The 24,851-nt window shown below is 40.9% G+C and overlaps 2 protein-coding genes across 7 annotated transcripts in view; one reads left to right on the top strand and one right to left on the bottom strand.

Annotated features, from left to right (window-relative positions):
- Nucleotides 1-24,851, bottom strand: part of rex1bd (required for excision 1-B domain containing) — a 140,337-nt gene that overhangs the window by 104,810 nt on the left and 10,676 nt on the right. The window lies entirely within an intron of this gene.
- On the top strand, nt 253-24,828 carry crlf1b (cytokine receptor-like factor 1b). Of its 6 annotated transcripts, XM_083767839.1 has the most exons (9): nt 253-587; nt 2,272-2,583; nt 4,456-4,585; nt 6,234-6,406; nt 18,257-18,414; nt 20,496-20,664; nt 23,188-23,369; nt 24,241-24,285; nt 24,618-24,827. In XM_083767839.1, the coding sequence occupies exons 1-8, from the start codon at nt 530-532 to the stop codon at nt 24,262-24,264; spliced, it is 1,206 nt and encodes a 401-aa protein (XP_083623965.1). In that variant the 5' UTR covers nt 253-529; the 3' UTR covers nt 24,265-24,285; nt 24,618-24,827. The 6 variants fall into 6 exon arrangements, with proteins under 6 accessions (XP_083623965.1, XP_083623967.1, XP_083623963.1 ...); XM_083767841.1 differs by lacking the exon at nt 24,241-24,285 and having other exon boundaries at nt 2,302-2,583; nt 24,618-24,828; XM_083767837.1 differs by lacking the exon at nt 24,241-24,285.

The following is a 24,851-nucleotide window of genomic DNA, read 5'->3' as shown; positions in this document are numbered from 1 at the left end:
CACAGGACCACAGCAGAAAAGAATGTGCGAGATTATTAGTAATTTAGTAGGCTATACGTAGGGCATGGCTCTTTTCTAATTTTACTATTTTAGTTCAGTTTATTAGTTTTAGCTGGGGTGGGGGGCTATAGGCTGGGAGGGGACACATTTTGAGAGCAATAATGACTTATGACTGTGTGGGAAGAAGACAAGGGAGGAGCATAAAGTATCAACTTGGATGTTTTAGCTGTTGAGGCGTGCACCAAGCAGAGCCACAGTTGAGTAAAAAGCAGACCCTGTGTGTGATGTACCTTCATGCCACCGCAGTGAACTTGGCCGTTTGACTTCCTGAGGGAGTTCCAACACTGCCACTGGATCTGAAAGTATAGAGCTCATTGCCTCAACGTTATTGGAGAGTCCTGCTGCGCAACCTAGCCTTCCAACTTTGCCTCAGTCTCACGTCTTTTTGGAGCTCGAACTTGGGGGGGAAAAAAGGACAAGAGCAGGGAGAAAAAATTGCAGAAAAAAAGCCAAAATACTGTGCACGACAATGATATCCTTGCTGTTTCTCATCCTCCTTGTTCCACATGTGTTGTTCACCTCGACACGTAAGTACAACACTTAAAAGATTTGTTCTGCGTGGAAGCCGACAGACACGTTTCTGTCGGCTGAATGCTGTGAGCAGTGAGCTAGATGTTTCTGTCGGCTGAATGCTGAGCACTAGATGGGAGGCGCGCGCTAGCCCATTAGTCAACACATTGTCAGATACTGAAGCAGCCTGTTACAATTTGCCCTTTTATCATAATATGGATTATATCATATTTAGGCTACAAAACACTGAAAACTAATTATGCAAATTTCCTGCAAACCCGTGAGCCATTGTTTAATAATGTAAACCTTAATGTAGTAAATTGAATGACACCACAGTCATATGGCTGTGATTAGTAGGCGTTATTGACTAACTGGATCAAATTGACAACAAGGCCAATTAGAGATGGAGATTAAGCATTTAATTAGATAAATTGCGATAAATCAACCGTCAACGTATCAGACCTTTGCATGAAATGCAAACATGCTTTATCCGACATACAGTATGCTAATGGTGTACAGTGTACACTACAGGATATGCATTAGGCATTAGGGCTAATGTTTTGCTGATTCAGAGAAGTATAGGCTACTGCATTATAAAGGTAGAGCAAAGTCATATAGTTACTTACATATAAGTATGTTTTGAATGAACCATAGAATATGTACAGTATGTGGATTATGCTCAATTTACAGTTTTTCACTTTACAAAATACTTATACTGCACTGCTGTTGCATGAAATAGCAAATAGCAGATATACAAGCTCACAACGTGTAACATTGTGAGGCTTTGTGAGGTTGTAGATCTGATATTTACTGAGCATGACACCAGTACAAAACTATAGGCTATAACTGAGACTTGCATTCCCTGAGTCCTGGGTTCTGCCTGAGGGGATGGAATACCATGGCATTATCATCTCTCTCAGTACATAATATCCACATAAGTCATAAGTCCAGTGAAGCAGGAAGCAACATATTGGCACATATGTTAGAAAGCTTGTCCACCGCCCACCTAGAACACAGTTAATAACACATTATCTCCTGAATCTCCCCGAAGGCACCCAGTGGTAACATTCGGACACAGCACTGCTCCTCAGAGCATTTCATATAGGCAAGGCATCAATCACAATACAGGCTCTGAAACAAGTGCAAGAGGGGTAGCAGCATGGAAAAACATTCAAGTCCCTGACTAGGGTGACCTTTTTTTAAGTGGTCCTACCCGGGGACCATAAATTCAGTTCATCATTGGGTCATAAATCTTTTCTGTGCTCCTGCACTAATGCATTGTAGCCCAAAAGTTACATCATGTGTTCACTGTTCTCTGCAAACACAAAGCTTTCATAAAGGGACTTCTCAAAATCCCAATGCGACAACCAGACTCAATAGATGGCTCTGCAAAACCGTGGTAATTGCATCTCATGCTTCACCAGGAAATGGGTCTGTTCGCAAAGACTGAAACTAATCAAGCAACAAAGAAACAGATCAGAGTCCTTCTCCTGTATACTGTACATGCTTATTGTATAACAATCTACTACACTGTAAGTGATTCTGAATACGATAAATGCCTAGAATATTAACTGCCTCAAATTGTGCATGTTTGTGTGTACATGTGTCTGTCTTTGTGATTGTCTGTGTTGGTGTGTTTGTCTGTGTTTGTGTCTGTGTGTATCCATGAGTGTGTGGTGTGTGTGTGTGTGTGTGTGTTAGGGCTTTGTGTCTCCATATCTCAACACCCAGAGGTGGCGGTAATCTTCCCCCAGGACCCCGCAGTTCATATTGGTTCCAGTCTGACGGCTACATGCACGGTGAGTGCCGAGATAGCGGGCCTCCACATAAACAAGCTGTACTGGACCCTGAACGGCAGACGCTTGGCCAGCAGCACCTATGGGGCGGTGAGCCCCCGCGCCGTGAGTGTCACCCTTCACCGCCTCAACGGCTCCCAGCAGCAGTCCGGAGACAACCTGGTCTGCCACGGAGGAGATGGTCACGTCCTGGCCGGCTCCTGTCTCTATGTGGGCCGTAAGTGCTCGCTATACAGAGGCTCTCTCTGCTGTACGTACAGTATAGAACTGTATATAGTCGCTGTTGGGGCAGAAACCTCCTATCTCCATATTCAAACTTTTTGTGTTTTTTCTTAAATGAACTTCCTACTTCGTCATTGAGCTTGTCGATCTGCTACTTTTATTCTTTTAGATTTTGAATGAATTTGGATCCTGAAAAGTAACAGTGTTGGACATACAGTATGAGGTTTCCACCCGACAAAGACGATATACTGTATGCATGTGCAGGTACTTGCATGACTCATGAATGCCTAATAGAGTTGGAGCCTCTCTCTGATTTTCATAATTATGAAGCTTTATAAGTATGTGGCTGAGCCTGTTACTAAGTTGTACGTTTCACAGCAAGCTTTTGGAGTGCATTCTAAGGTGTAGGTTGGTCTGTAACACTCACCCTTATAAGCAATAACAGACACATTATTCCGTTTTAAAATACCATATGGAAATTACAGTATGATTTATAGCCTACCTTTGTGACATTTGTGGATATATGAGAACACATGCACACATGCAAACTTGAAGGACTTGTCTCAAGCAAGTTTCAAATCTCTAAGTTGGTTTTCATACCATACTGAAATGAATTAAATCCAAAGGCTACCTCAGATATAAAATAAACCTATGACCTCAAAAACTGTCTGCGACTCGGCAGTAATGTTAAGGGTAACAAGTCTACTCGCCCCGTTTCTGTTTTCCTCCCAGAATTTTCCCCAGTGAGGGGTGGGAGAGGCTGGACAGCAGACGGCTGGACTTTGAATTTCTCTAACTATAAACTTTCATGACAGCAGAACAGCCTAAGTACAAATATAATTTATGAAAAGCTACTACAGTGAAGTCTGTTCACAAAAGTTGTTGTAGGATATGTGGGGATTATCTGACGAGGTACCATTTGAGGGGGCAAAACCTTACATATACTAACTAATACTAAATTGTTTATAGGTTCAATATAAGTCAAATAATATAGCCTTTCCACAGGAGTATCTTTTTATATTTTTCCAAAAAGAATACAAACAGCCAATAACATATTACAAAGTTATCCCCCTCACTGGGGAAAATTCCGGGAGGAAAAACGGGCAAGCACCGGGGCGAGTAGTCCAGTATTCATGTTAAGTACACCATGAGTCGTAGTCAATGAGCTACCTGTAAACATGACTGTTTGAGATTAAATGTACTGTATTGTAAATAATTGTACTGTAGTGCTGCAAGGCAACAAGGCAAACACATGTTATTGTTCATTTGAATTGATAGAATGCTGTAAGGCTCACAAATGCAATCTTTTCATAGGGTTTTGTTGCATAAAAGCCCTTTTGATTATGATCTGCCTTCTGGTTGCAATGCCTTTAAATCCTTTTATATGACTACCCTAATCTTCTATATCTTAGTGTTGGCTTACTTGATGGAAGGAATGTTTTACATGAAAGGATGGAAACCATGGTTGACCTCTTAAAATGGATTCTGTTTTAAATACAAAAATAAAGGCCAAAAGATGTCTGTGTCATTTGAAATCGAATTATTAGAGGGTCAAAAGAATTACAAAAAGAAAGGTCATTCCATTCCATAACCCAGAAATGATGGTAGCAAAATGAAAGAAACTGAGAGATTTGAGTAGAGTGCAGAACTGAATGAAACAAAGCAGAACAAAACAGAGCTGTTTGAGACACAAAATAAATAGCAGAATAGAGTGGAACAGAATAGGACAACTGAATGAGAATGAGATTAAACAAAACAAAACAGAGAATGGAATGGAATATAATAGAATATAATAACTCTATTATCCCGTATAGCTTTGTAATGATTTAGGTTCAGACATTCTCTTCCATTTCTGCCTGTTGCACAGTGCCTCCGGAGAAGCCGGTCAACCTCAGCTGCTGGTCCCGAAACACCAAGGACTTGAGCTGCAAGTGGAGCCCTGGGGGGCAGGGTGAAACCTTCATCAGAACCAAATACACCCTCAAGTACAAATTGAGGTGAGACCCCCAGACCTGCTGCAGCTCACAAGGTGATCACCTAAGACAACACCACTTTCACCATTCAGGTAGATTAGAGAAGGGCTGTATTTTGCGTTTCTTAAGTACCAGGTCTTATTCCCTAACTTGAGTAAACTAAAGACCTGGAGGCGTGATCAATGCCATTTGGCTATTCTGAGTGGCCAAAGAGCATTGATCACGCCTCCAGTTCTTTAGTTTACTCAAGTTAGGGAATAAGACCTGGTACTTAAGACACGTAAAATACAGCCCAGTGACTGTGTATTGTCTCTGTCAGGTGGAGACCTCATACCTGTATGTCCAAGACATGTTACTTTTCAGAATTCAAATTCCAAAGCAGCAAAAGTAGCAGATCGACAAGCTTGAAGCTGCATCGCTTCGCGCCATGTTTCGAGCTTGCAGATCTGCTCCTTTTGATGCATTTGTGTGGCGCTGTAGAATATGGAGTGGTTTCTGCCCGACAGCAACCATATACAGTACATCTTCGATGTCGGGCAGAAAGGTTGTTACTCCATATTTCATATAAATTAATACCCTATTTAATACTTTGTTGTAGGACATTGTCGCCCAAAAGTAGTAAAATAGCTAGGCCACATAAACCACTTGAACCTTAGCATCCTTATTCGTGCAAGCTCACATTGCATCAATGCATTGTGAGCTTGTAGATCAGCAAATTGGACTATTGTTAAAATGAATATATATTTGCAATATCTTGCAATTTTCTGAAAGTTTTATTTAATTTTATTTAATTATCTTTTTAAGTTTTTGGAAAGATTTCATATGACATGCCCAAATGATGAGAACTATTAACAAGAACTGACTAAATAATAACACACATTGGATCCGTTAGACTTTGGAACACATGGTATTTTTTCCATTTCCTATTGACCTGTAACACATACAATACCTTACATTACTACTCCGTTATGGCGATTCTCACCACAGATGAATTTTATTTGTATTGCACTTTTCATTCACAGGGAATCTCATGGTTAAAAGTTAAAACATATAATCAATCACAGAAGGTTAAAACAGGGTTATCGAAAATAAAAAGAATCAAGTGCAAAAACGACAACAATTTAACACGAGAAAGCCTTCCGAAACTGGAACGTTTTCAGGCCTGTTTTAAAAGAGTCAATAGTCTGGGGCACTCTCAAGTCCACGGGGATGCTGTTCCACAGGCGCGGTGCTGCCGAGCAAAATGCCTGGTCCCCCATGGTGCGCAGATTGGTGTCAGGAACCTGGAGCAGGAATTTGTTTGCAGATCTGAGGGTGCGGGTGGAGGGTGTGTTGCATTAGTTCCTGTAGGTAGGGACGGGCGCGTCCGTTTATGGAGTTGTAATGTTTATGGAGGTGTAAATCCGTTTACAGAGTCTGTAATTATTTCTTAAATGTATTGCTTTTGTGCTATGACTCCGTGTGGCCCAACCAGTGAAAACATAACAGCAACATCCCGATTCCCGAGTTGAGTCCAACACTGGGCCATGTGTTGCATGTCATGCAGCCTCTCTTTCCTGTCTCCCTCCACTGTGCTGTCAAAGAAAGCCGAAATGCTTGAGGAACTGTCAAAATGTTTACGGTCTTTGTCAACGGTATACGTGGTTCTAGTCTCTGTTGTGTCTTGGGCCAGATGGTATGGACAGGAGAAGGAATGCGAGGACTACACCAGCGTGCACCAGCCATATTCCTGCTACATCCCTCGCGACCTCGCCCTCTTCACCCCGTATGAGCTCTGGGTGGAGGCAGACAATCAGCTGGGCTCAGCCAACTCTGACATCATCACCTTGGACATCCTGGATGTAGGTGAGTCATTCAGTCTGGTCACAACTAGAAACAGACAACGTATCCTTAAGTTACTTCTCTCACTTTGCTCTTCTCATTTCTCCTTTCTCCTCTCCTCTTATGCTCTCATTTAGTTTCTCCTCTCTCCTGGTTTCACTCATATGCTGTATTCCTTCTTGTTATCTTTTTGCTGTCCAGATCTCCTGCATATGGCTATTGGCTAACATACTTCCCTGTGCAAAGTGGGGTTTTATGGTGTTCCCCATCCATCCACACATCCCCTATAACTGTGTAATGGGTTCAACTTCTGGCTGAAACTTAAAGGTATATTCAGTGATTTCACTTAATTCAAATATCACTTATTTTTTTGTTTTGTTGTGATAATCCTCTCTACTATAGAGTGTGCTGACCATATAAGGAGTTCCCCCCTGTCCCCAGTTAACCCCTGGGGGTCAAAAAACCTTAGGTTTCGTTTTTGGCTCTCTATCCTGATTGGATGAAAGGCTTAGGTCCCAGCCAAAAACGAAACCTACGGTTTTTTGAGTGAAATCACTGAATATACCTTTAAAGTCAAACTAAATTGTTGTAAAAGATAGCTGCACATCAGACGCTTGGCAAATCACTTCACATCAGTTTCATGATAAGAAATGAGCTGATGTTTGAAACATAAAAGGTGTTTTAACATAAGGTCCTTATGAGGCCTATAAGGCCTCTCTAGCCTTGATACCTATGGGTAGATTTTGAAGGTGCGTTTTACCAATGGAAATACATAAATTGGCCTCGCTCTGCGCACATTCGTATTATGAAAGGCATATCGGCCCGTGTTGAACGCACTGGCCCGTGTTGAACGCACACACATTATGGCTTACCGCGTTGCTGAATATTTTAGCATTGTGGGAGTGTCCATATGTTAATTATTTTCGCTTTGCGCAATTTGCTATTAAGCCCCTTGACCTAAAGACACTCAGCGCATAACGATTAGACGTGGGTCTGACCACCTCATAAACGCAAAAAGCACTGTTTGATTTGACACTTGAGCGGCTCTGTGAGGCTGCTAGAGTGTTGCCATGTCTGTTTATTATAAGCGGCTTCTTTTTCTGTAAAGTTGCTTGTAAATATTGGTAGTTGTACTATTTGTGGTTGCTTTTCTTGTTTCTAAAGTGGTTATTTGGGCTTTTCTCCTAATGTTGTTTAAACCAGTGATCCTCACACAGCACATTCCCATGTCAAGGATCCCCAGATGAATGCATTTGCCCAACTAAGGACGGCTAATCCAAAAATTATTAAAATTATTATTATTTTTTTCCAAGATTACTTTTGAAAATAGCAGATCTATACCAGCTCACAATGTATCACATTCATTCATTAAAACTATGAACTCTGACTGCAGGGGGATATATATAATGATCATTATAACAATGTGCAAGAACATATTTAAAAAGAAGGAAGAACTTGTGGACAATTTACAATTTACAATTTACAATTTAGGCATTTAGCAGACGCTCTTAATCCAGAGCGACTTACATTTAAGCAAGAACAAAAGCATGGGAATACATCACATAAAAGCATTTATCAATAAATGCTTGGACAATCAAAATATGTTTTTTTATTTTAATGTGGTGTCATTAAAATTAATCTGGATATGGCAGACTCACTATCTAGAAAATAAAAACATGACACTTCATTTAAAATAGGTTACAGACCCCTGTTATATGCGCTTATTTTTATAGACCTATTTACTTGTTTCTATGAGACATGGCAACAGCCTCGTTTTGCGTCTTTTCTTTGTTAAAATATTGAGATTAGAAACGGCCATAATTCTTTCATTTCTCAACCTTAAAAATAAATAAAAACATCTCCATAATCCGTGGGAAGTCTGCTTTCATATGCTGTATCACACCCGACAAGTCTTCTTCAATAAAATGCTACGAGCGAACTCAGCGAAGACCATATACCATCGGGGCCACAGCATTACGCAGCACGCATTCAACTCATTCCTTCGTCGTGACTTGAATGAAATAAAATATAATAAACGTTATTTTACTGGTGTTTTTCAATAGAAACAAATAAAGAGCGTGTGTAGGCTACTGTGTGCAAGTGCAACAGTGCATATACATGCATGCACTAGGCTATATTTCTTCCGTGTCGGGATGGTGATTGAGCTCTTCAAGTTCACAGCCCGTTTGTCTTTCATAAAAAAACGTTGATATTAGCCTATAAACACTCATGGTTCTCTCATTTCTCAACCGTTTTATTAAATGTAAAAATCTCCATATTCCTTAGGAATCTTGCTTTCATTCGCTGTATGGTACATGGTTCTATATATATATAGATATATATATATAGATATATATAGATATGCTGCTATCTACTCGCAGTTCCATTCCGATCTGAAAGGTATAGGTGGGTCTGTTCTTTTGAGGCATAAAGGTGATAGCATGCAGTGCAATAGGAATAATTAACCCAAATGTGACAAAGTCATGTCATGTCTTCTATGGTGCCAGCCTGAAGAAATGTAATACCACGATCCCCAAAGTGCGCATTCCGTATGTGACATCAGCTGACTGGTAAATAGAATAGTACGGACATGTTGATTGGGTACGTCTCAAACACGCCTTAAACACACCCATGACTAATTCAAGGCCGTTTTGCGCACTCCGCGGGGTGTCAAAAGCGCTTCTTAACATGCCCAAAATTGCAATATGACATACACACGCCCCCAGATCATAATACTGTAATTAGATTAGTAATATAGAAGTAAGTAAAATAGAAGTCCTAAATCAACCCCCTATTGTCATAAACTCCACTGAATGCTACAATTTATCAGCCCACATTTATCAAGAGTAAGAGGTAGTGGATTTGAATGTCAATCAACCCATATCAACCGGTAGGTTACTTATCAAGACCATGCAATGGAGCCAGTAGGCTCTACTGGAGCGGAGACGTTGTTGTTGTTGTGTTGGCATTGGTCGCGTTGTCCGACTACTAACCCTATTATTAACCCTAATCCTTACTTACTGTCTTCCAGATCAACACTCAAACATACCCCCAACTCTATTCCCAAACCTTTTACTAATTACTTTCAAACAAATTCTCAAATACACAAACACAACACTAGATAGGCGACTCATCTTCATACTCTCTTTATCGTACCAGTCAGTCAGTTTTCCATCAAATACAGAGTACTACACTATACGACAAATGATGTGTAATTATGTATAAGTATGTGCTGATTAATCAGATCATTTTATTTACAAAAATATAGAAGCTGATATGGCAACTATGTTGACAATACTGTCTCGATAATCATGTTATCTAACAATCAAGTGTCTTTTCAATCATGTTCTAGACCTTTTTGTAAATAATATGTATATTGCTTTCAAATCATTTTTTTAAATGCTTTGTTGTACACAGGTTGAGGCCTCAAATAAGCCATTTGGGCTTAATTGCCTCCTCATAGCACTTTCCTTTTTTATTTTCTACGTATTTTCCCTTTTGTATTATTTTTATACTGTGCTAAATAAAGTAAAATTAAATCAAAGCCCTAATTCTAAACCTCACGTCAGTCTTAAACGGCCACGTAAGTAAATATAAAGTGAAGTTGTTGTATAGCGCAGTTTCACAATGTTTTCACTTCGGTGGCAGTAATTTCACTTATGCTTTTCCTAATCGCAGGCAGTAGGCTCCAGTAGAGGTCTTGATAAGTAACCTACTGGTGATTATGGGTTGATAGCAAATCATGGATCAAAAACCGATGAGATGGCACCTAAAAAAACCCACAACGTTTTCACGTTTGAAAATGTTGTGGTTTTCTCTACCATCAAATTGTTTTTTAAATGTTTACATGTTTCATCTTTGTTCTCTGGACTGGTTGATAGTCTTCCAAGCTCTGGTAGAGCAACTACACGAGCCTCAACAAGTGGTGGTAACTGTATTGTTCCTAGGTGTAACAATTCTTTCGGACAGTCTGCCAGTCTGTAAAGGCCGTGGGCAAACCTTTTTTTTTTATTAAGCTTAAGCAGATACAGGCTAAAAATACATTCAAAGAGCCAGTATCAATGATCTGCAGCTACTCAGTCATGTCTAAACTGAATGTTGGATGAATGACAGTCCTTGAGCTTTGTGGGATTAAAGTCACATACTGAGGAGGTGTTTGTTCAGCCTCTTCTTGAAGGCGTGAACACTGCTAGATGTAATCAGGTCGATTTTGAAGGTGCAGTTTACCAGGTCGTGATACATAAATTGGCCTCGCTCTGCGCACATTCGTATTATGAAAGGCATATCGGCCCGTGTTGAACGCACTCGGCCCGTGTTGAACGCACACACATTTGGCATACCGCGTCCCTGAATATTTTAGCATTGTGGGAGTGTCCATATGTTAATTATTCTCGCTTTGCGCAATTTGCTATTAAGCCCCTTGACCTAAAGACACTCAGCGCATAACGATTAGACGTGGGTCTGACCACCTCATAAACGCAAAAAGCACTGTTTGATTTGACACTTGAGCGGCTCTGGAAGGCTGGTAGAGTGTTGCCATGTCTGTTTATTATAAGCGGCTTATTTTTCTGTAAAGTTGCTTTGTGTGGTTGCTTTTCTTGTTTCTAAAGTGGTTATTTGGGCTTTTCTCCTAATGTTGTTTAAACCAGTGATCGTCACACAGCACATTCCCATGTCAAGGATCCCCAGATGAATGCATTTGCCCAACTAAGGACAGCTAATCCAAAAATTAAATAAAAAGATTACTTTTGAAAATAGCAGATCTATACCAGCTCACAATGCATCACATTCATTCATTAAAACTATGAACTCTGACTGCAGGGGGATATATAATGATCATTATAACAATGTGCAAGAACATATTTAAAAAGAAGGAAGAACTTTATATTTGTGGACAATCAAAATATGTTTTTTTATTTTAATGTGGTGTCATTCAAATTAATCTGGATATGGCAGACTCACTATTTAGAAAATAAAAACATGGCACTTCATTTAAAATAGGTTACAGACCCCTGTTATATGCGCTTATTTTTATAGACATATTTACTTGTTTCTATGAGACATGGCAGTTTTGCGTCTTTAAAAAAAAAAAATTGAGATTAGAAACGGCCATAATTCTTTCATTTCTCAACCTTAAAAATAAATAAAAACATCTCCATAATCCGTGGGAAATGTGCTTTCATATGCTGTATCACACCCGATTCAAGTCTTCTTCAATAAAATGCTACGAGCGAACTCAGCGAAGACCATACCATCGGGGCCACAGCATTACGCAGCACGCATTCAACTCATTCCTTCGTCGTGACTTGAATGAAATAAAATATAATAAACGTTATTTTACTGGTGTTTTTCAATAGAAACAAATAAAGAGCGTGTGTAGGCTACTGTGTGCAAGTGCAACAGTGCATATACATGCATGCACTAGGCTATATTTCTTCCGTGTCGGGATGGTGATTGAGCTCTTCAAGTTCACAGCCCGTTTGGTCTTTCATAAAAAAACGTTGATATTAGCCTATAAACACTCATGGTTCTCTCATTTCTCAACCGTTTTATTAAATGTAAAAATCTCCATATTCCTTATGAATCTTGCTTTCATTCGCTGTATGGTACATGGTTCTATCGTTATCGAATTAATTAATTACGCATGGATTGGCAATTTGCCAATATGCTGCTATCTACTCGCAATTCCATTCCGATCTGAAAGGTGGGTCTGTTCTTTTGAGGCATAAAGGTGACAGCATGCAGTGCAATAGGAATAATTAACCCAAATGTGACAAAGGCATGTCATGTCTTCTATGGTGCCAGCCTGAAGAAATGTCATACCACGACCCCCAAAGTGCGCATTCCGTATGTGACATCAGCTGACTGGTAAAGAGAATAGTACGGACATGTTGATTGGGTACGTCTCAAACACGCCTTAAACACACCCATGACTAATTCAAGGCCGTTTTGCGCACTCCGCGGGGTGTCAAAAGCGCTTCTTAACATGCCCAAAATTGCAATATGACATACTACACGCCCCCAGATCATAATACTGTAATTAGATTAGTAATATAGAAGTAAGTAACATAGAAGTCCTAAATCGACCCCAATGTCTCCAACAACCACATGGGGAAGGCTGTTCCATGTCCTTATAGCAGAGTGGAGAAAGCTCCTATCAAGGCATTTGGTGTTTGACTTGGGGATTTCCAGGGCGTTGCTTGTATACTTGGATTAATGCAATTAAACATATTTCCCCAACTGGGATTTCTTGGGACTTTTAGTATGTTGTTCTGGTGACCTCATAGAAATGGTCTGTGAAGAAAAATCTTTTGTTACAATTACTTTCTCGTGAAACGCTATTTTGCCTGGACTATTGGTAGTACTCTCCGGGTGATTCGACCTGAGGTGTGAGCTTGAGGTAGTAGTGCTTTGAGGTCCACTGGACAGTTGAGTGTGCATCTTGTAGAGAACAGTTGTTGCTGCAACTGTTTCGGCAATGACTCAGCTTGCTGATGGCGTACTGCTGTAGGGCAAGGTCCTCATCTACCCCAATGATTTTGAAGGCCTTCTTTTGGATGAGGTCTAACTGCCTGAGAGTGGTCAGAGAGGCGTCATCCAGGCTGGGAGGGTTTTGTAGATGTTGGCCCTGCCTTTAGCATCAAGCTTGTTGGCCAGCTTGCGAAAGTGCTCCAAGACGTTGTCCAGCGCGTCTGCAGATGTTGGACAGATGTCTGGTCCACGTAAGTTTGCCGTCTATGCAAAGACCCAAAACCTCCAGCTGCTCGCTGAGCGTGATCTTGGTGGTGCCAAAGAAAAGATCCGGTCGAGATGGATTCCTCTTTCTGGACAGGATTATGGCCTTGCAGTTGCTGGGCTCGAAAGTGACCTTCCAGGCATCAGCCCACTTCCGAATGTTCTCCAGATCTTTGTTCAGGGACGCAGCCACCTCAGGCCCATTTGATGATGTTATTGGTGTGAAGATGGTGGAGTCATCGACTCCTTGCCTACAGGTCTAAAACTAGAGACGGATGGAAATGTGTTCTATAGAGGATTCAAACTATGGTTGATGTGAGCATCAACTATGCTCACATGTATAGTGTCTGATTGGTTACCTGAGTGATTATGTTTACTTTTGTTTTATAGGTCAATGGAATGGGTATTGTAATTGTTGTAAAATATTATTAGTATAGTATATTATTATTAGATTAGATGCATTTGCATGTATTATTTATTTGTAAACGATTGTTTTTAGTACAGGTAGATCATAATTGTATAGAAACTTAGAAAGGCCTAACCAAGTAACCAGGGACTGGGGTTGCAAATTAGCCTTGGCTATAAATCCTATGTACAACGCAACGGTTTCATGTTTTTTACAGAAGCGGGTGCAAGAGGATGGGGGTTGTGGTGTGTGCGGGGGGTTGCATCACAAACCTATACCCTCAGATCCCCAATAAATTAAACAATAACCTGTGGAATTCTTCCATCTCAATGTCCTGTCCCCCCTAAGGGTGAATTTGATAGAACAAATAAAGATCTTCAACATGCGCACAACAAGGATCAGTGGATATGAAGGGAACAATGGATTTCTTTAGAACAAACACTAATGGCCTGGGCCATGGCTCAGTGGTCCAGGCACCGTGGCTGGTAATCCAGTCTGGCAGTGTGCCACGGGTTCGACTCCCGATCCCGACGGCCCTTACTGCATATCTACCCCCCATCTCTCTCCCCAATTTCCTGTCAGCCTACTGTCTGTCCCTCCATAAAATATATAAAAAGAATAAAGGAAAAAGCCACAAAAAAAAGAGAACAAACACTAACGGGAAGGAATTTTACAAGACATTTTCATATGGCGGTCTAAGTTGCTTTTTTGTGACTCATTCCCAGCCTCCCTCCCTCTTTCTTGCCATCAGCTCCATGAACTGGCGCTTGTCTGTCTCTTTGTGAGCTTTGTTGCAGTGGGAAAGCAATGTTTTATTTAACACTTTGAAGTGAGGACAACGGTGCTCCCTGCAGAAAGCATACAGGACTGGGAGGAGTGGAGCGCACAGAACTGACCTGATTATTCTTGTGTTAAAAAAATCACACCCGTGTGAAGTGAGGGGCGATCTTATCATAAGTCATCATACATAATCTCATTCTGGCCAATCATTAGTCTTTTAATAATAATAATTCACAACTATAAAGGATTAAAAGCAGCTTTATAAAAATGGGTCTTCAGGAGTGATTTAAAACGAGGAACCAAGTCGGCAATTCTGATTTCTAGGGGCAGGGCATTCCACAGTAAGGGTGCACAGACTGCAATGGCCCGGTCGCCTATAGTTTTTTTACACCAGTTCTTATGGTAAGTAGAGCCTTGCCTGAGGATCTCAGCTCGCGGGCTCAGGCTCATAGGGGTCGAGTAGGTCCCAGATGTAGGATGGAGCAAGGCCAGTCGTGGCCTTGAATGTAAAGAGCAGAATCTTAAAGTCAATTCTAAATGAGATTGGTAACTACTAACCAGTGGAGGGTGACCAGGATAGGGGTGATATGGTCAAACTTTCTTGCCCCTGTTAAGAGGCGGGCTGCTGCGTTCTGGACCAATTGTAGTCGGTGAATGGATTATTTTTAAAGACATGAGTAAAGGGAGTTGCAGTAGTCGAGGCGTGAGTAGATGAAAGCGTGGATAACTTTAGTTAAGTCGGGCGTGAGAGGAAGGGTTTGATTTTGGAAATGTTGCGAAGGTGGTAGAATGAGGACTGGACAACCTTTTTTACATTCATTATCAATGGTATTTAATGTTTGTGTTAGGACAAAGTTTGTGTTTACACGCACACTAAAATCACAAACCAAAATCACACTTGTAGGATTTATCATCATACATCATCATATAAAATCCTCACTTTTCTGTCCTCACTTTTTGAGGGGTGCCAGCCCCTCCTATAGCTTTTGTCCCCACAAAATATCCGCAACACAAACATTAAATGCCATTGACAATGATGGGTAACTTAAGAGCGCCCCTCACTTCACACAAACATTAAATTCCCATTGACAATGAATCGAGAATTTTATGTCATAGAGTCTGAGCAAATAGACAAGTTACGTCATAATGATGTACGATGATAAGAGCGCCCCTCACTTCACATAAGTGTGATTTTTATCCTCATTACGTACTTTGCTCAGCCAATCAAATCATCTAAATTCCGTGCTCAGCCAATCAAATCATCGCTATTACCGTATTCGCACAAACACACAAAGCTGGGCATTGGAGGGGCTAGTGCCCCTAAAAAAATTAATCTGGAAGTCAATTACCATTCACCAACTGGAGTTCTGATTCTGAACATTTATTTTTTGCTGGAGAGATGAGGAGACCCCTGTTACTGAACAAACACTGTAAATAGAAATCATCAGAATATAGAGCTACAGGTATTTAACACTTATTTTACAAAAATATAAATGATACGTAGCTTGCAGAGTTAGTTCAGTCAGATATACTCGAGGGGTTTCATGCCGTGCTCAAGGGCGCATACATATACTCAAGGGGTTAATATGCCTACCACCCCAGCACCACCGATGGGCTCTGTTATTTATGTTCCCCGGGGGGGGGGGGGGGGTTATTGTATATCTATCTCCCTGCTCTTAATGTTTAATGATGGTGTTTGATTGTGCCGAGCAGGGAGAAAATGCAGCAGAGCCGAACGCCAAGATAATATATTGTATTCTATAATGAATAAATAGGTTAAATCTATCCGTGAGTTGTCTGACTGAATTTATATTGTGTTAATCCCTGTGAAGGTATTACACCTTGGAAGAAATAAAGGAAAAGAATACTTACACTACTAGAGCACATATACATTATTTACTGAAATGGAGGGAAAGCCTCACAGAAAAACAAGAGTTTATATTCCCAATCCCAATTCCCAATTTAACTTGAACATAAAAACCTCATTACTGTATACATTACACACCACTTGCTTGTTGAAATTATTCAGTAAAAAGGAATGGATTTGGATATACAGTAAAATGAATTCACCATTAAACAAATTTTCTTTACAAAATACTAATAAATCACTGATCAGTTAAATGATTCTCTCTCTCTCTCTCTCTCTCTCTCGTATGGTGTATATTAATCTATAATGAACAGCTTAATATAAATATATATATATATTTAAGTAAAGGGACATGTCGAGCCTGAGTGCACATGAGCGAGACAGTGTGTTTGGCTGATAGTCATAAGAGGCATTCATCATCGAGACCATGTTTTATTTAAGTGGAATGATAACAGTGTCTGCATAGAGAGGATGTCTGCCCTGTACAATACACTGCACATTTGGGAGGAGAATTCTTCTCTTGCTTGCTCTCAGAGTTCACAGGGTGCTAGCTTACCCGACTCAGCTCTGTATATGTATATATAATATACTGTATACGGTTGCATTGCAACACAAATAATTGAAGCACCAATTATAGCAAAAAATGAGGGATGTGGTGGATCAGTTCAGAATAAATCACTAAAAAAACAAATAAGTTTAGCTGACATGTATTAAACAGCAAAGCAAATAAAGCTTCAAATAACAAAACATTCACTTAAACAAAACAAAATAAAATAACACAGCCTCAAAAGGTTTACACTAAATAAATTAGTGTCCTGGCACTATTCATAATCTAAACCCAAATGTCCAAAAGAAAGCAAAATGCAAACCAGTCTATGCCTGAGTGTGTAGCCCTCCAAGCAGAACCCAATGCTACTGAAGCTTCTGACATTTGTTAGACCCAGTGCATTGGGTCCTGTTGCATCAGTATCCTGCCACCTGGTACGAGGGCATTCATAAAACATAAACAACATGGATAACGCCTGTCTGCGCTCTTTGACGACATTTTTTCGTGTGAGGGTTTCTGAATATGTGAAGTATAAGTACCCATACATGCCGCTGCGAATATCTCCTGTGGCGCGGAAGCCACGGTTTGTTTGACCGATTTGGTCGCTTTGATTCTTCTCTTCCTTCCTTGTTTATTGACACCTCATTGTACCGCCTATCTGGCTAGCTAGTGGCGCTATAGCTATGACAGAGCAGATCAGAGGCAGGGACTCAATCAGTCTAACCTGATAGGTGAGTCTTGGGCGGGGTTTCTCAACATTCACCACAGCCATATCATGAACATAAATTAATAACTCAATGGCCTCTTATAGAACATACTATAGATCAGAAGATTAATAGGAAATAAGAAAGCACATCGTAATTAACAAAAAATCATAGAAACACACACACTCTGGGCCAGGGGGGCAGTGAAGCCAATAGTGTCTGAAGCCAGTAGGAAATCCTGACTTCCTGAAAGTTCATATAATGGCCTGTTGTGGCGCTGTCATTGGGCCCAAAAAACCCAGAAGCTCCATAGAGGTCCATGTATTTGGGCCCAACTTCACCTAGACTGTAGTACCTTAATAAACATGGTCATGAATACTTTCTGCTTCCAGTCACTAATTTAAAGTCTAATTTCTCATGTCATAATATTCTTTTTGGAAAATGATGGTCCCATTTATTTTTAAAAATACCATAAAGTCGAGTATGTTCTGAGGGCTACCTTTACAGTCTATGATCGGGATCCAACCCCCGCTCGAGTCAAAATAAAAACCAACGAAGAAGAAGGAGGGAAGTCCCGCCTAGTTGTCTGGGCCAGCCAATGGCCAGCTGGGCCCAAACGGAGACCATGGACCCGGTGACCACGGACCCCCCTGACAATGTGTCTGTTTAACTCCCTGTCCAGTGACCACGGACCCCCCTGACAATGTGTCTGTTTAACTCCCTGTTCGTCCAGTGACCACGGACCCCCCTGACAATGTGTCTGTTTAACTCCCTGTTTGTCCAGTGACCACGGACCCCCCTGACAATGTGTCTGTTTAACTCCCTGTTCGTCCAGTGACCACGGACCCCCCTGACAATGTGCTGGTGAGTCGTGTTGGGGACCTGGAAGACCAGCTGACTGTCCGCTGGGCCACTCCCCCTGCCCTCAAAGACTTCCTGTTCCAAGCAAAGTATCAGATACGATACAGGCTAGAGGACAGCGTGGAATGGAAGGTAGGGGGTCAACAGCCACATGCACAAAACTAGGGAAAAACCTTTGAGTGCCAATGGAGTATGACTCTCAAGATAGTTTGGTTTTGCGTTGTGGCAAAACAAAGTTACTCAGGAGAGCTACCTGATCTGTCAGTTGGGAGCACCACACAGAAGTCACTTTCACAGGTTTAACACCCTTAAGACCAGGATATATTTCTACTTGCACAAAAGAGATTTCAACCTCACTACTACTTTGTACTACTAGTACTTTGCAGACGAAATTTTATGCACATTTATAAGCCTGAAGAAGGTCAGTAGACCGAAAGCTCTCTAAATAAATACATTGATTGTGCGCAGATCTGAGTGTGCGGAGCTTCCATTTATTTTTCTCATGTTCCCTTTGTGGCTCCAGCACCTCACTTAAGTTTTTTCAGCAGATGAGCGGTGGTTCTTTTTACATTTATGCACATTTATAATAAATTATTAAAATAATAATAAATTAATAATTGGGGGATATCTTTCACATGTTCTAGACATTCTAATGATCAAAAATATATATATATTACAGGCATTTACATTTTTCAGGGTTAAAGGTTAAAAATCATTAAAAAGAGTCCAGAGATTTTGAAGTTGTGTGAATTTCTGCCTCTGTGGGGGTATTTATATGCAAATATCATGACCAATGGCATTGCAAGACTAAACAATGAACATCAATGATGAAGTTTAGGTGAAAAAAACATAATACAACTAGAAAAAGTGTCCATCGGGGCACAGGTCTCCACCAGGGAAGGTCAGGTTGTGGCCTCCTGGTGGCGCTATAATAGGCCAATGTGAAAAGGGTGACATTTCTTCTTACGCCTTGGATGGCAATAGGATGATTTGAGGCATTTTGTTCCAAAAATGTGTTTTGTTATATATTCCTCAGCCTAGTAGGAAAGTATGTGAAAGATTTCACGTAAATTGCACGCTCCGTTCTGGCATTTTGTTCCAAAAACGTGTTTTGCAAAAATCCACCTGTTGGTGGTGCTATAACAGTCCAATGTGAAAAGGGTGGGATATATTCCTCAGTCTAGTAGGAAAGTCTGTGAAAGATTTCACGTAAATTGCACGCTCTGTTCAAAACGGGCCAGTCCTGCAAACTTTGAAAGCCAATGTTAGCCAATTAGGATGGAATCTGAAATATTGGACAGGTCTTGAACACATGACTTATTGACTATAGAGATACTGTGTAACGATTTGCGATCCCGACGGCTGATATAGTGTGTAATAGTCTGGCAGCCGAGGTGGACGGGTGGAACATTTGGAATATAGTATTTTTTTATTGGCTTAAAATATTGTCTATATACATACATTCATGAATCCACTTGCTGAACGGCTGTCACTATTGGGCAATTGTTTTTATAGGGGTTTCTTGTGACCCTACCATTAACATCCTATGGCAGGCAAAAATGTCAAACTTTCCTTTTGCTTTAAGTAGCATGTGACATGTCAAACTAGGGGGTTTTCATGATTCCGAATCCATTCCTCGCATTAGTTTTGCACAAAATGCACTCCTTGGGCTAAAAACGGCCATAGACGTCATGACAATGGTGTGTCATGTGGCTATGGCTGCTGTAAATAATAATGTAAATAATGAAGTACAACGTGGGTCTTGCAAAAACTGTGCTGTCGTTTCTGAAATTCTAAGCCAACATCATCACTCAAGCATACATCCGATGCTGTACTGTTTACTTCAGTGTTCTATATAGGCTAGGCCCATTTCCCCCCGCTATACATCAAATATCTTTGTTGAAAATATCCGATCGACAAGCTGACAACGCATCACATTGCGATACATTGTGAGTTTGTAGATCAGCCACAGAATCTTTGCCCCAGAATAAGGACACTTGAATTCAAGTGGTTAATGTGACCTAGCTGACTAATTTGGGATGCTTTACACTTATTTCTGTTACACAAGCAAATGTTTTTAGTTTGATTGGATTTCCCTCTTCTTGACATTTTTGTAAAATATGTTTTTTATATTTTGACATGAGAATCTATGCGTTGATTTGGGCTTGGCCGTTTTCGAATGTCTTTTCCATTTGCTGTCTCACAACAATCAGATAGTGGTTGATGTTGGTAACCAGACGTCGTGCCGACTGGCAGGCCTGCGCCCCGGGACGGTTTACTTCGTCCAGGTGAGGTGTAACCCAGTGGGCATCTTCGGATCCAGGAAGGCTGGCATCTGGAGTGGCTGGAGCCACTCCACTGCTGCCTCCACACCCATCAGTGGTGAGTACAGATACTACTGGAGGACCTGGAGAATGTGTCTTGATGCCGTTTATGTTACTTAACTGTGGTGAAAGGCACGGAATTCATTAGAGAGAGAGAGAGAGAGAGAGAGAGAGAGAGAGAGTGCGTGCGTGCGCGTGTGTGTCTGTCAATCCAGGGGGGTATGCTGCCAGTAAGACAAGAACAAAGAATATTTTTCATTTATTTGAATTAACGAAAATGAAACAAAATCTGGCATTTGTGCAGTGCAATAATATGATTCATGAGTTTGCTTTCATGAAAGGTTTAATACCTCATGGGCAAAATGCTTTATGACTTTTTAATACCTCCCAAATCCACCATATACAATCGAGTGGTGATCTTTCCCTTCTAATAACCTTTCATTGCCAATTAAAAGCAGAAAAACAATGGCCTTATCCGGATACAACATCCTGGAGCAAGTAGATCCAAACCGCATGTGACCTCAGTCTGAAAGCAAACATCAATACGCTAGCTGCCACGATAAAGATCTTTTAGACGGAGGATTAAAAGAAATGGCAAAAGGCCAACGGGGATATTTGATAGATTTTTGTCGTTAGTCTGCAAAGATTGATCAAGTTAAAATGCTGCTTGTCTGTCAGAGGTACACGCAGGGCCCATAAACCCTGAGTGGAAGCAGGTTTGAGACCACAAGGAGCAGATAATGAGTTACATAGGTTGTGTGGTATTTGATCCCCAGAGAGAGGAAGTCGTTATCAGGCTCTGTTGTTCACCATAAGGATTGACTGTGGCAGGCTTTTGGCTTTCAGTAGCCTTCTCTGCACACAACTATGACTAGTTAGGGATGCGGAGAGCTCAGAGCTTTTCAGAGTGCCTCTTAAATACAAAACCGTATTTCTTGGATATAAAAATGTCAATTTCATGTAGATTTTACTAATTGAATTAGGAATAAGATCCATTTAGTATGCTTCCGAGATAACATCACCCTGTTTGTTATTGCACGTCTATGAAACCGCAATAGTCACAGTACTGTATCAATCATTGTAAACAGATGGGGGGGGGGGGGGGGGGTGCTGAACACATTGCCAGAATCCACGTTGTTTGTGGAAAGTGTGAATGTGAGACTTTTTTGTGTGAATGTGAGATATCTTGCTAATATTTGGAGTTACATCATGTTAAGGTAACAAACCTACCCCAGTGTTTAATTGTACATTCGATCAACATCAGCATCATCAACTTTATTCCAGACTCTTCGTCTAATAATATAAAATAAACTAGTGTCAAAGATGGTACAGTTGGAAGTTGGAACTGAATCCATACTTAATTCACTAGTATGCTTCTTTTCTTACTAACAGAGTACAGAGGGTGAAAGTGAACATAACCCTCTCCTCAGCAAGGGTCTGGAAGCTTAGCTGTCTGAATGTCACACTTACTGTACAAACCAGATACTGGCACTGTCACAACAGACCAATACATTCTAAAGTACTCTGATGATACACTTTTGATTTCTCTCTTAGATAGTTCCAGTGATCCTGGACTGCACAAACACAGAGTAAATAAGGTGGTTGAGTGGAGTGATAAACAACGCTCTTATCATTAACACAACAAACACAGAAGAGTTTGTTTTGTTTTTGGCGAATCACTAGAGACACACAGATCCCCCATTACTATTCATAGTGAACAGATCAACCAGGTATGTTCATATACATACCTGGAGTACGGAGTAGTAATAGACCATCTTTTGTCCTGAAAAGATCAGATCGAATCAGTGTGTAAGAAAACAAAGCAAATAATCTATTTCCTTTGCTGTTTAAGATCTTTAGGTTCAAAGATTGTTGGACAACCACGTCAGAGAATAAACATCCATGCATGATAACAGCATCCCAAGGTTAGCAAATAGCAAGGAATATATTGGGATATCACCTCAAACACTAGCCATGTCTTATATGGAGACTTGGAGAGTATACATTGCTGCCTTCAGGAAGGATATATGGTGTTCCAGCATACAAGAAGGTCAGACTGAAGAGGTCCGTTGTCCATCAGTCGACTTTGGGGCTCAATCAGGAGTTTGGCCAGGACTAGACTGAGCTGTAAACATTGCTCGTCTTTATGTATGTCAATTTATTTTATTTTCTGTTCTGTGTTGTCAAATGTGAGTATATGTGTTGCATGCAAGGCTGCTGGGTCCCAAGACAAATTTCAGTAAAGGCTGACAATAAAGTATCATATCATCATAACAATAAAGTACTATATCATATCATATAACAAAAACATATAGCCAAGTGTATAATTAATACTGTAGAGTAGGCCTATACAGAATCTGTCACCAACAAGATTAATTAATTAAAGAATAGCTTAAATAAATGAAAAAAACAACACTTTAGTGTTTCACAAAATGTTCAATAACCTATCTTATAACCTTCAATTTTTGCACTGAGGGTGCAAGAATGCAACCTCTTTGGATTTTACTGAACAGAACAGCATTGCCAAAACCTCAGGTGCGATGTGGAAAAACAACATGCTCTGTGCTCCCCTCACACACAGAGCGTCTGCAGAGCGGCTCATGTGATCCCAAACCCAGTGAGCACAACTCCACCCTGCGGCGTGAACTCAAGCAGTTCTTCGGCTGGGTCCGCAAGCACGCCTATGGCTGCAGCGGAATGTCAATCAAGCTGTACGACCAGTGGAGGGTGTGGCTGCAGAAATCGCATAAAACGCGCAACCAGGTAGGTAAGGAGAATCTCTTCTTCCTCATTAGTCTTTTTCATTATCTCTGCTGTCCGAGCATGCTCTCCTCCCAATTTGTGTGCACTCAGCAATGAGTCCTCACGGACACAAATATATGCGTCGTGTGCGTTAACACACACACACACACACACACACACACACACACACACACACACACACCCCTCAGGCCTCATGTCCTGAACTGCATGTACACCCTGAATTTCTGACCCTGCCTTTGTCTGAAGACGCCGTTGTGTTATGCCATGCGGTCAGCATTTTTAGAAGCACACAGAAGACAGACTTCCGCTGAACTGGTTGGCTCTCTGAAGTCCCAGTTCATGTTTTATGATCAGGTAAATGCAGTGCGGTTTTGACTTTACTGGCCCAGAAGTAGGAGCATAAAGTTGTCACACAGACACACAGTAACTCGGGCCAAATGGCATTGTGTGTGTGTGGATGTTCAGCAACTCCCTATGCCACACCCTTTTGACATCGCCAGGCAGTCCTTGAACCGATGGAGACTTTTAGCCAACCTGACCCAATTAGTCTTGTCGTTCACCCACCAGAGCACGTGCTCAAGTCATCTCCTGAATAATGTCTTTGTTCAGCTACCCTGACAGGCCTTCATTGATTACCTTGAGTGAAAGGGAGAGTCGGTCTGAGAGAAAAGACACACTGAGAAGCAGGAGAAGATACTGAGGGAATAAGAACGAGAGGAGCGTAGTGAGCATGACTGCCATGTAAAGGAGAACGAGAGACAAACAAACCAAAATAAACAGCAATTAATGTCGTCGCGGTGAATTATTATGAATGACATGCTTTTTCCTATCGAGTCGTCCCAATATTATCCATCTGTTTTTCTCCTTTCAGGTTCTACAAGGCGATAATTCATAGCACCCCCTAAACGCAGCCGAGGTATTTAATTCAAGACCAGCATCAACAAACGCTGACAGATACTGGCCCCAAGGGGGCCTGCAGTGTGTGAGGGATCCACCCTCTGGATGTGGAATATTGCAGTGTTTGGTTACACAGGCTTTAACTTTAGTTTGCAGGAAGAACCCATAATGGAATGAGGATGATAGCTGGGGAGAAAGAGAGAGAGGGCATAGTGTTATTTCTGTGACTCTGGCCTACCGGGATTAGAATAATGTGGAGACCAATCTTTTTGATTCAATAGTCATATTTGTCTCTCTGAGCAGTCATACACAAATTTGTTTTTGTTTTTTTCTTCCTCTCTCTCGTTAAAGAAGGGCACAAGAACGTCACCTCTTTGATGAAGGAGAAGCCTAGAGTGCCCCAACAGTATTAACAGTGCTGGGGTCAGTTATCAGCAATGTTTGGAACAATGTACCCCCATGTATATACTGTACTGTTTCATTGACTGTGTGTTTTGAAGACAGTTTTATATTGCATATATTTTTGTAACAATATATTTAATAAACCTGACTTGATGATTTCCATAACTTATATTCTATTGTTAA

Source organism: Protomyctophum parallelum (genome assembly GCF_964188405.1).
Source record: "Protomyctophum parallelum genome assembly, chromosome: 6".
Taxonomy (NCBI): domain Eukaryota; kingdom Metazoa; phylum Chordata; class Actinopteri; order Myctophiformes; family Myctophidae; genus Protomyctophum; species Protomyctophum parallelum.
The sequence above is the reverse complement of the archived record's forward strand: the minus strand, read 5'-3'. Positions and strand labels throughout refer to the sequence as shown.